The sequence below is a fragment of the Pagrus major genome, chromosome 21 (genome assembly GCF_040436345.1).
Source record: "Pagrus major chromosome 21, Pma_NU_1.0".
Classification (NCBI taxonomy): Eukaryota; Metazoa; Chordata; class Actinopteri; order Spariformes; family Sparidae; genus Pagrus; species Pagrus major.
Window position 1 is genome coordinate 33,115,641 of NC_133235.1, and position 17,518 is coordinate 33,133,158.

At 43.2% G+C, this 17,518-nt stretch overlaps 2 protein-coding genes across 2 annotated transcripts; both read right to left on the reverse strand.

Moving 5' to 3' along the window:
- Positions 1-386: 386 nt before the first annotated feature.
- On the reverse strand, positions 387-10,745 carry LOC141017341 (immunoglobulin lambda-1 light chain-like). The gene is made up of 6 exons (XM_073492020.1): positions 10,703-10,745; positions 10,278-10,610; positions 3,499-3,543; positions 1,412-1,714; positions 1,221-1,295; positions 387-954 (listed from the first exon to the last, which is right to left on the reverse strand). Exons 1-6 carry the CDS (start codon positions 10,743-10,745, stop codon positions 845-847), a joined length of 909 nt encoding a protein of 302 aa, XP_073348121.1. The 3' UTR covers positions 387-844.
- Positions 10,746-15,337: 4,592 nt separating this feature from the next.
- Positions 15,338-16,796, reverse strand: LOC141016703 (uncharacterized). Its single transcript, XM_073491222.1, has 3 exons — positions 16,355-16,796; positions 16,164-16,238; positions 15,338-15,903 (listed from the first exon to the last, which is right to left on the reverse strand). Exons 1-3 carry the CDS (start codon positions 16,779-16,781, stop codon positions 15,794-15,796), a joined length of 612 nt encoding a protein of 203 aa, XP_073347323.1. The 5' UTR covers positions 16,782-16,796; the 3' UTR covers positions 15,338-15,793.
- Positions 16,797-17,518: the final 722 nt, after the last annotated feature.

A 17,518-nucleotide genomic window follows, 5' to 3' on the forward strand; every position in this document is an offset into this window, starting at 1 on the left:
TCGGTCTGCTGTTTGTTCATGTGTGTAAACAACAGTGTCATCAGCGTAGAGTTTTACATCCACACTGACACAATTATAAAAGGGGCTCAGCACTGAACCTGGTGGCACAGCCTCACCTACTGACTTGTATATAATAGCTATATGTTTCTGTTTGCTTCTCTTTCTTTAGCTTTGTTGTCCTTGTTTAGCTGTATGCTTATATTCACATCTTCCTGTACATTTGTTCTTGCTGCTGTGTGAAAGTATATTGAGAGCTACTTACAACCAGAGTCAAATGACTTGTAGGTGTCAACATACATGGCCCATGAAGTTGATTCTGTTTCTGACTGTTGCTCTGAAGCCAAACTGAAGTCCACAAAAACAAGGCTGTTTCTAAAACACACACCGTGATTTTTCACTTTATTGAGAATGTTACACTGAGAGAATTTAACAAAGCTGCCACACTCTGCATAATGTATTAAAAAGAAAGACAAGAAGAGAAAAATACTAAAACAATCAAATATCTAGCAGACAGCTAATGATTCAGCTTCATTTTCTATTATTATACAAGTCACAATTCAAAGTGGAAATAAACTAGAGGATGAAAATAACACTATACCACAGAATTTATACTCAGTCACTGCAAATTTATACGTGTATATATGTATTTATATATGTAGGATGACTGTATCTAACCTGTGCACAAAAAGACACATTTTACAACCAACCACAAAACATGAAAATTGACATTTGTGACTGCTGATCAAAGTGATCAATGAGATGAACTGATGAGATCTGATGGTGAGAAAAGGTGAGCAGAAAACAGTCAGTCAGCATGTGTGCAGTTGGTGGACGGTCCCTTGTTTCAGAGGATCATCAGCAGAGAGAGTCCACAGCAGTACACCAGACTCTTCACTATCAGCACTGTGTAGAGCACACAGAGCAGCTTCACCCTGCACTGAGACTGGAAGGACACTGACAGACAGACAGACACACAGACAGACATACAGACACACAGACAGAGAGGCAGACAGTGTTAATTTCATCAGAATATCATCACATTTTCATCAGTAGAACTTGGACTTTTCCAGACGGGACAACCGTCTTTACATGAAGACAGGTTTCAGCTTCAATTTGAATGAAAGCTCAAAGGCCCTTATTAAATACAACAAGTCAGGGACCCAACAAGCTTTTTAGAGGCCCTGGACAGGATTTGACTTTCTGCTTTATCAAGATCTTACAGTCGGCTTGCTGCAGAGCTGGCAGGTCTGCTGGCTCTCTCTCTGGAGGACAGGAGGCTGCTGGAGCTGGAACCTCTGAAACAGAAGAGGAGTCCAAAAGAAATGTCAGTCCTCTGCTGCTCTGCTCTCTTTGACAGCGTCTCCACATGAAGCTGAATCACTGCTGAACACAGTCACCAAGCCTTCATTACCTTGTTCTGTTTGGGCCTCCACTGTGCCTCCCTCGTGCTGGACGGAGCAGCGGTATTTATACGTGTAGAGAGCGTCCCCGTCAACCAGCAAGATGGCGGCGGTGCGTCCCGACTCTCTGAGCTCCAGCTGCTCTCCCTCAGCAGGGAGCCACTCCTCCTCGTTCTCCTTTCGTCTGTTCCAGGAGAACCGGACCAGAGGAGGAGACATGGCTGAGGCCACACACAGCAGGGAGCTGTTCCCCTCCAGGTGGGCTCTGGATGCTGCTGGGTACACGCTCACCACGGGCTTCACTACCTGCTCACCTGAAGTTTGACAGCAGCAACAAGCAGCACAGACACACATTGACACAGTCAACAGCAGCTTACAGCACTGCACTGCATTCAGTGTGATCCTGGAAACTGCATGGACTCTGATCACTAAACTACTCATCAATACAGCACAAAGTCCAACACATAGACTGGATTCACCTGCACATCAAACACACTCATCATGTCATGTCATCATATGTTATATGGGGACAAACAACATTATGCGTTCAGCACTTCTTTCTTTCAATGTGCACATTCATCATTATTATGACGTTTACTAATAATAATATAACATCATATTTTCATACAATGGAAAATCTTCATGTGTATCATGATAAAAGACATATTATAATAAAGGACATATTTACCCTCAAGTTTAGTACGCGCTGCCATTTTAATGTTTACATTATCCACCACATGTTATAAATATTTTTAAAAAATGCATCTTGAATTTTATGTTTTTCATAAATGTTGACACTTAATACATAATTACAAATACATGTTTTCATATGACTGATGTGAAAAAATATGTAATTTAATATAAAAGAAAGTAAAACTTTGTTGGTTTAATGATATCAAATATGATATAATTACAAAAATGTTCTTTTGCAAAATACAAAAGCTTCTTTAAATATTAAGTTAATATATTTTTTACAATAAAATATATATTGACCTTCACATGAAATACTTTTTAAAGTTTTTACAACATGTCTAACATATGACAGATTTACCACTGTGTTCTTTAGTCCAGCCGCTAAAGAAAAACAAGTCAGTACATCAATAATATCATAATGTTTTTTCAGTATTTTTACATTTATACACAATTACAATGATATGTTCAGATATGTCAAATATGAATAACAACTGCTTTGTAATATAATATGAAGAAAGGTGAGAATTCACTGATCCTTTACAGGAACTTCACATATGATTAAATTAAATGTGATAATATAATATAATAAAATATAATACGTCTTATTGAAAACAGTATGTCGTACACAATATTTACCATCACGCGCTGCTAAAACATTTACTTTTAAGTATTTGAAATTAGGTTTGGAATTATTATTATTTTTGGTTTAAATCATACATGAAATTATTAATTAATATATTTATTATTATACTTAAATTATTTAAAACTCAATCACCATAAAAAATACATATTCACATGTGCCATTGTTTATCATACTATATCAATTTTTAAAAATATATATTTATTTAATATTTTAGTATGAGTATATTTTATATTTATTGTAATATCATATTCAGTGTCTGTTTGTCTTCATGTATAAATATATCTCACACTATGTACCAACATATAAAATACAATTGTCATGAGGTCAGTTTGACCATTTAATAAAGACTTAATTATCCTATACAACATATTTAAAGTTATATGTTTTTCAGATACATTACCTGACATATATTAAATGATGTTTAATATCATATATGATGTTGTTTTATAAAAACAAGAGATGGTGCTGAATTACTGAGAGGATCAAATACTGTATATTTGTAACATTGTCAATATGAAACTTTTTCTATATGAATCAGTTTGATCTCCTGCAGAAATAAAGAAGAACTTCAGTTGTGCAGTGAGATTTAAAAATCTTTTCAGGAGTTATGAACCTTTTTATGTAACAATAGCTGCATGGCTGCAAGAATTCTCTACTAATTATGAACAAACTAACATGTAAAGCCTGAAGCAGCAGAAACTCATTAAAAACACATTTTCAACTTGTTCAATAAAACAACTGAAAATGAAGCTTTATTCTTACCTGTTACAAACAGTTTAGTTCCAGAGCCAAAGATGTCGTATCCACCTCCTCCCACAGTGAAACAGCGTAATACAAAAACCTGTGTGCTGTTGAACGTGTCGGCTGAGGTGAACGAGTCCAAATGATGAAGCAGGATCATATTTCGGCTCCATGATGTGTTTCTCTAATGTTCATATCAACATGACTGTCTCTTCTTTTATTGTCTTTTCAGACACACTAGCAGTGTTGCTCTATGGATGCTGATGTCTGTCGCTCCACTACTTTAGTCCACATGGATTGGACCTGGACCAAAGGATGGATGGATGGACTGACATGACATTTTCTACAGACATTCTTGGTCCCCAGAGGATGAACTTCATTCACTGACTTTGTTGATTCTGACTTTTTATCTCGCTCCACCAGCAGGTCCACCAGTTCCTGGTCCTCAGTTGGTGGCCCGGTCGACACCTGTTCCTGCTTCCTTGTCAGCAGGTTCGGGTCAGCAGACTTGGTCCAGAGCCGGACCAGCGGTCTTTCCTGATGCCCGTCCAGACCTCCAGCTGCCGGCCTCCTGCTCTGCCTTGCAGCAGTCCTCTGTTCCTGTTCTGCAGCAACCTGTCTGAGCTGAGCTGCAGCTGTCTCCAGTTCCTGTGCTGAATCAGTCTCCTGTGGCTGTGGTTCTGTAACCTCTTGTTTTCCTGACTCTGACAGCTCCACCAGCTCCAGTGGCAGCTCCTGCCAAACCTCTCAGGGGGGCAACTGTTGTGATAAGAATCAGAATCAGAATCAGAAATACTTTATTTTCCCCAGGGGAATTTGTTTGTGTGACAGCTGCTCCCATTCAAGTTCAGAATATGCAGAAATAATAATAATAATAATAATAATAATAATAATAATAATAATAATAACATCAACAAAAACAAAACAAAAATACAAGAAATGTACATATAAACAGAGCAATAATGCCACACTCAGAGCGAGGAATTAAACAGTTTGATGGCCACAGGCAGGAATGATTTCCTGTGGTGCATCTTGGTGGATCAGTCTTGTGCTGAATGTACTCCTGTGGCTGACCACCACGTCATGGAGTGGATGAGAGCCATTGTCCAAGATGACATGTACCTTTGACAGCATCCTCCTCTCTGACACCACCGTCAGAGAGTCCAGCTCCAATCCCACAACGTCACTGGCCTTGCGGATCAGTCTGTTGAACCCTTTTGCGTCCACTACCCTCAGCCTGCTGCCCCAGCACACAACAGCATAGAGTATAGCACTGACCACCACAGACTCATAAAACATCCTGAGCATAGTCCGGCAGATGTTGAATCACCTCAATCGTCTCAGAAAATAGAGCCGACTCTGTCCCTTCCTGTAGAGGGCATTTGTGTTCTTAACCTAGTCCAGTTTATTATCAGTGTGGACTCCCAGATACTTATAATCCTCCACAATGTCCACACTGACCCCCTGGATGGAAACAGAGGTCAACGGCACCTTGGTCCTCCTCAGGTCCACAACCAGTTCCTTGGTTTTCGTCACATTGAGCTGTAGATGTTTCTGCTCACACCATGTGACAAAGTTGTCCACAACAGTCCTGTATTCATCCTCAGCACCTTCACTGACACATCCAACTATTGCTGAGTCATCCGAGAACAGGAGACAGGTCTCTGTGCAGTAGTTGAAGTCCGTGGTGTAGAGGGTGAAGAGGAAGTGAGAGAGAACAGTCCCCTGTGGGGTCCCGGTGTTGCTGACCACTCTATCTGATACACAGTGTTGTAAGTGTTGTCAGATAGTCAATAATCCAGGTCACAAGGGGGGAATCCACCGGCATCGCTGTCAGCTTCTCACCCACTAGTGCCGGACGAATGGTGTTGAATGTACCAGAGAAGTCAAAAAACATGACTCTCACAGTGCTCGCTGGTTTGTCCAGGTGGGCGTAGACATGGTTAAGCAGGTATATGGCATCCTCAACTCCAAGTTTGGGCTGATAGGCAAACTGGAGGGGGTCCAAGAGTGGTTTGACCAAGGGCCGGAGCTGCTCCAAGATGAGTCTCTCCAGAGTCTTCATGATGTGGGAGGTCAGTGCCACAGGTCTGTAGTCCTTGAAGCCACCGGGACGCGTCGTCTTCGGCACAGGGACAAGGCAGGACGTCTTCCACATCACAGGGACCCTCTGTAGATTCAGAAAACCATCAATCTCCAGATGTGTTGATGTTGAACGTTTGTGATGAACTGAAGGATGAAGTCTTCCTTCATGTGTTGACAACAGTCTCCTCCTTCTTCAGCTCAATAAACTCTTATAGAATATGATGCATTGCTGTAGATTAAACCAGCCAACAGTGCATCAAGTAGTTAAAATGAGCTCAACCTGCAGTAAAATGGCACATACACATTAATGCAGCTGCAATATTAATCCAAAAACATCAGATATAAGAGGAAAACACTGACCATGTTACTGCAAAGATTCATGGTAATAGGACTTCCCTCCCTCAGTAGATACTTCTTGACGGTTAAACTTGCTCTGGGTGTTTCTAATTGTTTAATTGCCAGTTCATCCTGATAACTATGACGACTGAGCCGTATTTCTCTCAACAACACGATGGATTTCCTCCTCTGAGTTGTGCTAACGTTAGCCATGTTGACTTGACCGTGGTGTCAGAATAATCAGAGACATGAGCCTCCGACCGTAGAGCAATATTTTAGTGGAAACCTCTGTCAACGTGTTGTTGAAACCATCTCAGCAATAAAATTCATCACATCTTCTATGTAGTGGCCATGTTGTTTCCACAATAAGAGCTGATGAAGCAAATGAAATCAACAAAGTCAGAAGAAAAACATTCCAGGTTGGAAAGAGGACCATCCGAGAAAACGTGTTAGTGAAGCCTCCAGGAAGCCATAGAGGTGCATTGCTGAGCCTAAAAGCTTCAGGATGGAAGTTGATCAGAGCGTCTGGATGATTTTCAACCAGACTGAAATCTCCCTAAAGGGACAGACATGGCTGCTGCTGCAACTGGTTTGATAAGGTGTTCAGAAACAGGACACACTGTTGTAAAAGCTGGTAGAGTTTAATCATTCATGAAGAAAATTATAATACTGAAGATGATGATAATAATGAATTACATTTATTATTCTCTTTTTTTGTGGCTCAAGGAGGGCGACGCCCTCTCGCCCTCTATTGGCCGGCCGCCCCTGTAGAGATCCCTCCTTTACCACCGGTCCCACCAGTCCTCTAGAGCTGCTCCACCAGCACCACGGGCCTTCAGGGTCGTCCTGCAGAGCGGCTCCACCAGTCTGGTTGTTTCCCAGCCCAGCCTCCAGTGTGGCTCCATCTGTGTGGCCAGCGTCCAGGCCTTCACCCTCCAGACCTGCTGTGTCCATTGTCCTGAGGTCTACAGCTCCACGTGTCCTGCCCCGAGGCAGCCCACCTGAGGTCTCTTTCCCCTCCTCACCAGCCTCCAGACGATCTGCCTGAGACCTCGACTCTTCTGCCTTATTTTGTTCCTCGTGAAGTTAATTTGTGTTGATTATAACTTTCTGTGTGTCCCGTGTCTGCATCTGGCTCCTCTACTCTCCACTAAGAACATCAGTGTGACAGCAACTTGAATTCAGAAGGTGTACAGTTGTGTTTTTCTGTCTGTGAGGAAAAAAGGTGTCAAAATATTTTCTATCTGGACATTTTGTGAGTTTATTTTGTTGACTTATCAGGCTGAGGAGCAAACCTGCCTTCACATACATGTCAACATGTCCCAGCTGAGATGATATGAGAGCTATCTGGTTAGCATGCTAGAGCTCAATTTACATTCACAGAAATCTTTATTTTAAAAATATTTGAATTGTTTTCAGAGTTTTTGTTTTTGTTTGTACTTGAATGTATTTTCCATTGAAAGCTGACTTTGCACTACCCTGTCAGGTTCTGGAGCCAGGAGCCACTGTGGTGTTCAGCAGCACAGACAAGAGTTGTTATTGTGAGCCAATAAAGTTCTATCAGGTCAGAACCACAATCCAGAACCTGCTTTGATAGCACACATCAGAAACACAGCGCAGAGTCCCAGGGGGTGTAGAGGGAGGCAGTGGGTGCAGAAGGAGTGGGTTACAAAATCATTGTAATGTCCCTGTGATTTGTAACAGAGTGAATGGTGTCTCTGTCTCAGCCACTCCGCCCTCCTATCACTTGTCTCTGCATTATGTAACTGTGGTGAGCGGGGAGCATCACAGTGTGTAACTCTTTACAGCAGCACATCACACACAGCACCATATCAGTGACTTCAGTCCAACTGGATCATATTTTATGGAGAAAATGTTTTGTGGTTTTCCCTCTGATGTCCTCCGGCTGCTCTGCCTCCACCTGATGCTAACGTTAGCTACGACTTAGCTCTGCTAGCTGACTCTGCTCGGAGCACCGCCGGGGAGTGTTGGTGTTTACACCGCTGTCACAGCAGCTTCAGACCGCCAGGAGGAGGAGGGTTTTAGGTCCGGGGCCGGAACGGGCAACAGAACCGGGCTCAGCAGCCTCCATGGACATCATGACAAAGGTGAAGAGACAGAAGAGGACGCTGACAGGAAATTAAGAGCAGAGACAGAGACAGTGACCGAGCGAGAGACAAAAGACAAAAGACAGAGTCTCAGACTGGCTTTTAGTGGTCAGAGACAGCTTCACTGAATAAAAGTCTGCAGACAGACGCAGAGCTGTGTTGTGTGAAGCACTTGTTCAAACTTTGAGTGCCACACGGCAAAAAAGGCCTGAGTGTTTTGTTTGTAGTTAAAACGTAACGTTTCATTAACGCAGTTTTTGTTACATTTATAGAAAATCTGTGAACATCCCGACAGCTATCAATAAATCAAACGCTCTGACAAATACCAGAAAATAAATCCAGTATCTGTGGCTGCTGCAGGCTCTAATAAGCCCGTCCAATGGTTCTTTTTGACCCGTATGAAATGATTGGACAGGCTACCTGTCTGTCTACATACGTACCTGTCTGTCTGCTCGCACTCTGACCTTTGCACTCTGCATCACTGCGTATGACCGGAGTCTTCCACAGGGCGAGGTGATGTTTGCTAAAGCTGTTAGCGAGCTAGTGGCACAAGAATGGCAGAGAAAGTGCAGCCAAAGTTCCCAATGCTAACATGCTAGCTGGACAGCGGTGAGTACTCACAATAGCCATGTGTGTTGTTCACGTTCATGATGATAATGTCAGCTGGTCTCTTCTGTGAGTGAGACATGAGGTGGTTGGGTACGGTTAGCGATGACGATGTGCTGCGTTCACTGTCCACAGCCTCTGAGCCTGCTCTTCAGCAGCTTGATAACTCAGGAACACAAAGCACACAGCCCCTGAGCCACAGAGCGATGAGCAGCAGCGGCAGTGACAGACTGTCGTTCAGCCGCTAAACAAGGAGCACAAAGCACACGCACAGACCCCCTGAGCCAATAACAGAGCTGCTGCGGCAGCAACGCACTCCTGTAGCGGCTAACGTTAGCATAAAGCACACACCTGAGAAAGTGTGGCTCTTACCGTCCCCGACTTTAATACATATTGTTCAAACTACCATTGACTTGTACATTTAGTCCGTCTGGCCTCTCCGGACACAAAGAGTACAGAACTGGATTGAGTCTCTGTGTCAATCTGTCAAACGAGGCGATGCTGATCAAATCTAAACACAGATTCTGTTCCTGCATCGACTGTTTCTCACCTCAAATGTTTTCACAAACACATTTTAGCACCAGATCCTTCGTTACCAGTCTGACACCATTTTGTTTCCTGTTTCAGAACGGACGAGCCAAAACCAAGCCCCGCCCACCTCGCAGTGATTTTATTGGTCCATTGCAGTGCAGTGCATTCTGGGAGTTGTAGGTTTTCTACCTCTTCAGCAAGAGCAGTGAAACACTTCTTAAACATGTGACCTTTGTGGCCTTTGTTTGTTTGTTTGTTTGTTTGTTTGTTGTCGGCCCTTGATGACACAAAGTCATTTCAGCCTCTGTTCATATAAAATCTTGACTTGTGCAGCTTTAAATGTTACAAAGTGTTTCATTCTTTAAAGTTTTCAGTCAGTTGATAAAAAAATCAAGTCATTAACTTTCCAGATGCTGAAGTGTCGGTCTGGAGACACTTTTGTCCTGATGGTGGCGCTAGAGGAAAGGTCAGGAGGTCACCATAAATGTTAGGGTTCATCCTCTGGGAAGCAGAAACATCCACAGGAAACTGATGGAAACGTGTCCAACAAGACGAGCGTCCTAATAAGCCGCTGCTAGAAGGACAAAGTCCTGAGCTGACGTGTCCAAGATTTGTCTTTTAAAATGTAATAAAGTGAAATGATGTGGTGAAATCTGCTGAAAGGTGTTAAACAACAAGTGCTGCTGGAAGTGTTTTCATTCAGAGACATTAGTGTTGTGAGGGACGGATGGACTTTATTCAGCAGCAGGACGTTGGGCTGTAAACATCTGATTATGTTTGATATCATTTTATTGAAATATTCTGAAGTATGTTTGTTGTTTTACTGATTCATCTGGATTATGTTTGAGTTTGTCATTGAATTATTTTCCTCTTTATTTTGTCATTGTGTTTGTGTTTGTGTCCTTTTTCCTCACTGTGTGAAACAACAATAAACCTGCTGGAATATCTGATCAAAATATAAATAAATATAATATGAAATAAATCCCTCAGTTCAGTGTGTTTGTGACTGTGGCTGAGATGGAGGTGAAATATGTGAACCTGGGCTGTGGTTTACTGCTCTCTTCCTGTCACAAACACTGTTTGACATCTGTTCATCTGTTGGTTTTTGTTCAGGCTGCTCGCATCATTTCTCACTGTGGGGATCAAGCTTCTCACAGGAGCAGTAGTAGGTGGCTGAATGAAGGAGTTCAACTTTCTGGATCTTCAACTCACAGCCGTTCTGATTATTCACAACTGAGAAATCATCTTTCTGAGGATGATCGTACGTGCTAGCTATGCTACAATCACTCAACTTAATACGTAGAATCCTTGTGAATGTTTCTGTGTCTTTCTTCTGGTACCAGTATACATATTGCCAGCTGCTGCTACACTGGTCAGTTCCTCGACAGCTGAAGGAGACGTCTCCATCAACTCTCCTGGTCAATGTTAAATCGTCCTGACTCAGCTGTGCTGCCATGGCAACCAGCGCTGTAGAGAAGCAGACAGATAGATGAAGGTCAGTGTGACAGTGTTTGTTCCAGGTGGACTTTGTTGGCTCCTGATTGGCTGGAAACACTCACCTGAACACAGACAGCACAGAGCAGCAGCTGGGAGGAAAAGCATTTTGTGCAGTGGTGTTTCCTCTGGTGAACCTGGGGAGAAGTGGCGCTCTGACGCAGCTGAGGCCAAACGAGGACGAGCTGCGAGATCAGACGAGGGCCACGTGGTTTCTAACAGGTCCTCAGAGCTCCCATCAGCCCCTGCGGCGCACAGATAAGGCCGCCGCTGCCGATCGACGGCTCGGCTGAAGCTGCTGTGTAATAGAAATAGAAACAAACATTGATGTGAGCACAAACACATTCAGGTTGGTGGTGAATTTAGTAGCACAGACTGTTATCTGTTGTTGAACAGCTGTGATGAAAAGACTAAAGTACAAATCCACAAAACTCCTCCGCTGTGATTTGAAGCCTTAAACGTCCCCTTACATTTCTGTCATTTCACTCAATCATTTCATTTCTATGACACATCAAACCTTTTCCACACACAGTGTCACATCTTTATTGTGTCTCCTGTTGTTCAGTCTCTTCATTAAAGCTACATGATGTTTCACTGAGTGAAAGATTCAAAGCCAAGACTCCATCAAATGGAACATTTCAACATGTCTGCTGCATCATTTTACACACATTTCCCCAAAATCCAGCCTGACACATTTGGTATTTGTGTAAACTTTGGGATCTCCAGCAGAACGTCAGATAAAGTTCAGAGGGTTAGTTTGTAAAGACGAAGCCAGCGGAGGCTTCAGAAGAGTTGAAGTCCAGCTGTGCTCCTCATACGTGAAGCAGTGGTTCTGGTGCTGTTCCCTGGAAGGAGCACCAGAACCACTGGAAGGAGCTGATCACATGCTGGATTTCTGTGTTTGCTGCTGGTGCTGACATTAAACATCACAGAGAAGCACCACCACCCTGTGGTCGCTCACAGGAAGTGCAGGGACATCCACGTGATGCTGATGACGGTCGCCATGACGACACAATGATGCTCTGACCTCTTATTTTACTGACAACAAACCCACAGTGACATCTAGTGGATAAAAAACACACAGCAGTAAATGAGGAGTATTACTGGCATTATTGTTGTTCCTATTATACGCTGGTAAACACATTTGACCTGATAACAAATAAAGAAAAACATTTATTTCAGTATAAAATATATTTATTGTCTCAGAAAGTAAATTCACATTTTCATATTTGTGTGTGTGTCAAACCATTCTTCATTCAAACTGAATATTTGATCTAAATATCATGAAGGTGAGTGTCATTAAGTGTTCAAGTGTCTCTATATCTGAGAGGTACCCTGACCTCCCGACCTATGGATGTCACCTGAACAGCCCTGTGTGGGGATGACTGGGGTGGTGAACACACCACAGGTGGATCTTACAGTCTCTGGACATAAGCAGGGTCTCTGTGGCTGGGTCTAGCCACCGAAGGAGGGCTGCTGGGCAGCTGCAGCGGAGGTCCCTCAGGCTGCAGCTGCTGCTGGTCTGGATGGTCAGCAGGCTTCTTCTATTGCGTCGCAGCACTGCACCGTTGTCTGTCTTCACGATGTAAGACCGGGGCTCATTGCACTTGCTGATGACCTTAGCAGACATTTTCCACCCCTTTTCCCCATCCCGTTTCACTCTGACGGCCTGCCCAGACTGAAGTTCAGGAAGTGGCAGGGCAGAGTGACGGCGGTCATGGAAGAACTGGTAGGCTGATTTAGTCTGAGCATCCTTCTGCTGGATTTGATGTCTGTCCACAGGAGTAGCTTGTATCCTGTCTTCCAGCATAGGAAGTGTGGTCCTAATGTGTCTTCCAGCCATAAGTAAAGCTGGGCTCACAGTCAGCTTTTAGTTCAATTTTTACTGGGTCACACTTGAGCAGACCAATATCCCCAAACACATTAACATTACAGTGTCCATGCCGTCGACTCTCATGACCAGTCCCATGCTTGTGGCAACACTCCGTCCCAGGAGGTTGTGAGAGTATGGCCCTTTAATTTCAGTTACCCAGAATCTGTATTTCTTCCCCTTGTACTCACTTGTTGCCAGGAACTTGCCAATACTCTTAACTTCACCGCCGGGGCTGGTGATGGGTCCTTTCCTTGCGGTGACCAGCTGTGAGCGCTGTGGCAGCCTCTTGAATGCAGCCTGTGACATTACAGTAATGTCTGCCCCAGTGTCTATTTTAAATTCCACAGTGCTGCCATTGACGGGTAAGTCAACAAGCCACTCGTTTTCTGAATCAGGTTGATCCATTATGTCTGACACAGTTTCAGTAACTTCTCCAAGGAAAAACATCTCATCTGTATCAGTGGTGCTGCTGGGCATTACAGCCACCTCTTTCAGCATCCTCGTCTGACAAGCTGCCTCAAAATGTCCAATTTTATTGCACCTTCTGCACTTTTTATTCTTGGCTGGGCAGGGATGCATTTTACCATGTTGTCCATCGTTGCTGCTCCTTTTCCCATGGAACTGCCGCCTCCCCTGTCTCATGGCGTCCACTGCACACTCCGAGCGCAGGCTCACATTCTGTTGCTTTATTTGTTCGCCCTGGCGCTATTTGAATGGCTCTTTCAAGGGAGAGCTCCGTCTCGAGCTCTAACTTCTGTGATCCATCGTTATCAGATATGCCAATAACAATTCTGTCTCTGATTTGCTCATCTTTAGTCCATTCAAACTCACAGTACTGTGCCAGTTCGTATAAACTCCTCACACAAAAGCCTCAACTGACTCACCTGGCTTTTGCACTCTCTTGTGAAAACATGCTCTTTCATGGATCACATTCCTCTTGGGCACGAAATGGTCGGAGAATGTGGCTATCACCGTGTCGTAGTCCAACTCCGGTCTGCCTCTCTCCTCTTCGCCGTCGTCGTCCCCCTCCTCTCCGTCATCATACACAAAGGAATCGTATATCGCCTCCGCCTCTCTCCCCATGGCGTAGAGAAGCGCGTTTACTTGAACTTCCCCGCTATCTCTGTCCAACTTCGACGCCACCCGAAAGCTGTCGAAGCGCCAGCGCCATATTTGGCCATTCCGCCGGGCGAGTGAAGTCAAAAGAGTCCAGAGGTCCGAGCTTCGCCATGCCTTACTTTGAGAGCATGAAGTCGGCCGCTTCTGACACCATGTCATGTGTTGATATGCAAAACAGAAGGAACTGCACCGTCTTACTTTGAAGTAGCTGGTTTATTAACTAACATACTTTGCTACAGCTAACAGAGGTTGACCCGAACACATGTACACTCCCTGCTCCCGTGTACGCCTCTTGATGACGTCACCTGTCGCGACTACGGCAGCCTGGAGTTACTTATCACAACAGGTTGACCTCTCTCAGTTTGCTCGACTGTAACAAACAGGAAAACTGACTCGTAAAATGCATCAGTAATAAGTGAGTGTAAATAATGACATCACAGCACAGCTTCTGTGTTTAAAGCCTTTATTTGACAGTTGTTTGTGCTGTGAAAATGCTGACAGGAACAGACTAAAGCTCCTGATTTAGTTCCTGAGTCTAGCTCCTGGAGCTCCTCACTTCTTGGACTATTTGATCAAAAAGCTCTTTGAGTTGCTGAACATGAACAAGAATGTGTTTGCATGAACGAGCTCCTCCAACCAGATAGTGGAACAGACACATCCTCACCAGACATGAACCACTGAGGCGTCAGATCAGGAAACACTCAGATGTGTTGTTTTGGAGGCCGCTGACAAAGAAGCCTTTTGTCAGTTTTCTATGAGGACTTGTTGGCTCTCATCAACACCAAGTGTGAACTGTAAAGTGAAGCTTTGATGGCTAAAATCACCATAAATAAAGTCCATGGACGTGAGATCCAGGTGGGGGGTCACTGTTGGTCTCTGGGCTCAGTTCAAGTTTGTGTGGGTGGAGGGCTCAGTGGAAAAAAGGCTTCCAGACAACAAGAGAAAAGACAAACCAGACCAGAGAGGGAGAGGAGTTCATGAGTGTATACAGCAGCAGAGATTAATCTGTTCTCAGTGGTTATTAGGACTCATAAAAAACTGTTGAGAGCCAACCAGCACTTCCTTCCTGCAGCAGACAGGCTGTGTGGGTTTCTGCTCTGCAGCCTTCTCACCGTCAGCTGCACTTGTTCACATGAACAACACAATGACAGTTACAACCATGGACTCCAGTTAAAGAAGAATTCCAGTAACTTCAGTTTGATTTCAGCGCTCAGTACTCACTGTCTCAGCTTTCACCTGTCTTATTCACCTGGGAGACAAACCTGGGAGCTGAGGAGCTGAAATAAAAGGAGATCTGTTAATACTGTTTTATTGATTCTTCTCAAAGCTGCTCGCTCTGCTGTTTGTTCATGTGTGTAAACAACAGTGTCATCAGCGTAGAGTTTTACATCCACACTGACACAATTATAAAAGGGGCACAGCACTGAACCTGGTGGCACAGCCTCACCTACTGACTTGTATATAATAGCTATATGTTTCTGTTTGCTTCTCTTTCTTTAGCTTTGTTGTCCTTGTTTAGCTGTATGCTTATATTCAGATCTTCCTGTACATTTGCTGCTGTGTGAAAGTATATTGAGAGCTACTTACAACCAGAGTCAAATGACTTGTAGGTGTCAACATACATGGCCCATGAAGTTGATTCTGTTTCTGACTGTTGCTCTGAAGCCAAACCGAAATCCATAAAAACGAGGCTGTTTCTAAAACACACTGTGATTTTTCACTTTATTGAGAATGTTACACTGAGAGAATTTAACAAAGCTGCCACACTCTGCATAATGTATTAAAAAGAAAGACAAGGAGAGAAAAATACCAAAACAATCAAATATCCAGCAGACAGCTAATGATTCAGCATCATTTTCTATTATTATACAAGTCACAATTCAAAGTGGAAATAAACTTGAGGATGAAAAAAACATAACACAGAATTTATACTCAGTCACTGCAGATATATATGTGTATATATGTATTTATATATGTAGGATGACTGTATCTAACCTGTGCATAAAAAGACACATTTTACAACCAACCACAAAACATGAAAATTGACATTTGTGACTGCTGATCAAAGTGATCAATGAGATGAACTGATGAGATTTGATGGTGAGAGAAGGCGAGCAGAAAACAGTCAGTCAGCATGTGTGCAGTTGGTGGACGGTCCCTTGTTTCAGAGGATCATCAGCAGAGAGAGTCCACAGCAGTACACCAGACTCTTCACTATCAGCACTGTGTAGAGCACACAGAGCAGCTTCACCCTGCACTGAGACTGGAAGGACACTGACAGACACACAGACAGACAGACACACAGACAGACAGACAGGCAGACAGACTTTTAATTTCATCAGAATATCATCACATTTTCATCAGTAGAACTTGGACTTTTCCAGACGGGACAACCGTCTTTACATGAAGACAGGGGTCAGCTACAATTTGAATGAAAGCTCAAAGGCCCTTATTAAATACAACAAGTCAGGGACCCAACAAGCTTTTGAGGGGCCCTGAACAGGATTTGAGTTTCTGCTTTATCAAGATCTTACAGTCGGCTTGCTGCAGAGCTGGCAGGTCTGCTGGCTCTCTCTCTGGAGGACAGGAGGCTGCTGGAGCTGGAACCTCTGAAACAGAAGAGGAGGCCAAAAGAAATGTCAGTCCTCTGCTCCTCTGCTCTCTTTGACAGCGTCTCCACATGAAGCTGAATCACTGCTGAACACAGTCACCAAGCCTTCATTACCTTGTTCTGTTTGGGCCTCCACTGTGCCCCCCTCGTGCTGGACGGAGCAGCGGTATTTATACGTGTAGAGAGCGTCCCCGTCAACCAGCAAGATGGCGGCGGTGCGTCCCGACTCTCTGAGCTCCAGCTGCTCTCCCTCAGCAGGGAGCCACTCCTCCTCATTCTCCTTTCGTCTGTTCCAGGAGAACCGGACCAGAGGAGGAAACATGGCTGAGGCCACACACAGCAGGGAGCTGTTCCCCTCCAGATGGGCTCTGGATGCTGCTGGGTACACGCTCACCACGGGCTTCACTACCTGCTCTGAAGTTTGACAGCAGCAACAAGCAGCACAGACACACATTGACACAGTCAACAGCAGCTTACAGCACTGCACTGCATTCAGTGTGATCCTGGAAACTACATGGACTCTGATCACTAAACTACTCATCAATACAGCACAAAGTCCAACACATAGACTGGATTCACCTGCACATCAAACACACTCATCATGTCATGTCATCATATGTTATATGGGGACAAACAACATTATGTGTTCAGCACTTCTTTCTTTCAATGTGCACATTCATCATTATTATGACGTTTACTACTAATAATATAACATCATATTTTCATACAATGGAAAATCTTCATGTGTATCATGATAAAAGACATATTATAATAAAGGACATATTTACTCTCAAGTTTAGTACGCGCTGCCATTTTAATGTTTACATTATCCACCACATATTATAAATATTTTTTAAAAATGCATCTTGAATTTCATGTTTTTCATAAATATTTACACTTAATACACAATTACAAATACATGTTTTCATATGACTAATGTGAAAAAAGATGTAATTTAATATAAAAGAAGGTAAAACTTTGTTGGTTTAATGACATAAAATATGATATAATTATGAAAATGTTCTTTTGAAAAATACAAAAGCTTCTTTAAATATTAAGTTAATATATATTTTACAATAAAATATATATTGACCTACACATGAAATACTTTTTAAAGTTATTACAACATGTCTAACATATGACAGATTTACCACCGCGTACTTTAGTCCAGCCGCTAAAGAAAAACAAATCAGTACATCAAGAATATCATAATGTTTTTTCAGTATTTTTACATTTATACACAATTACAATATGTTCAGATATGTCAAATATAAATAA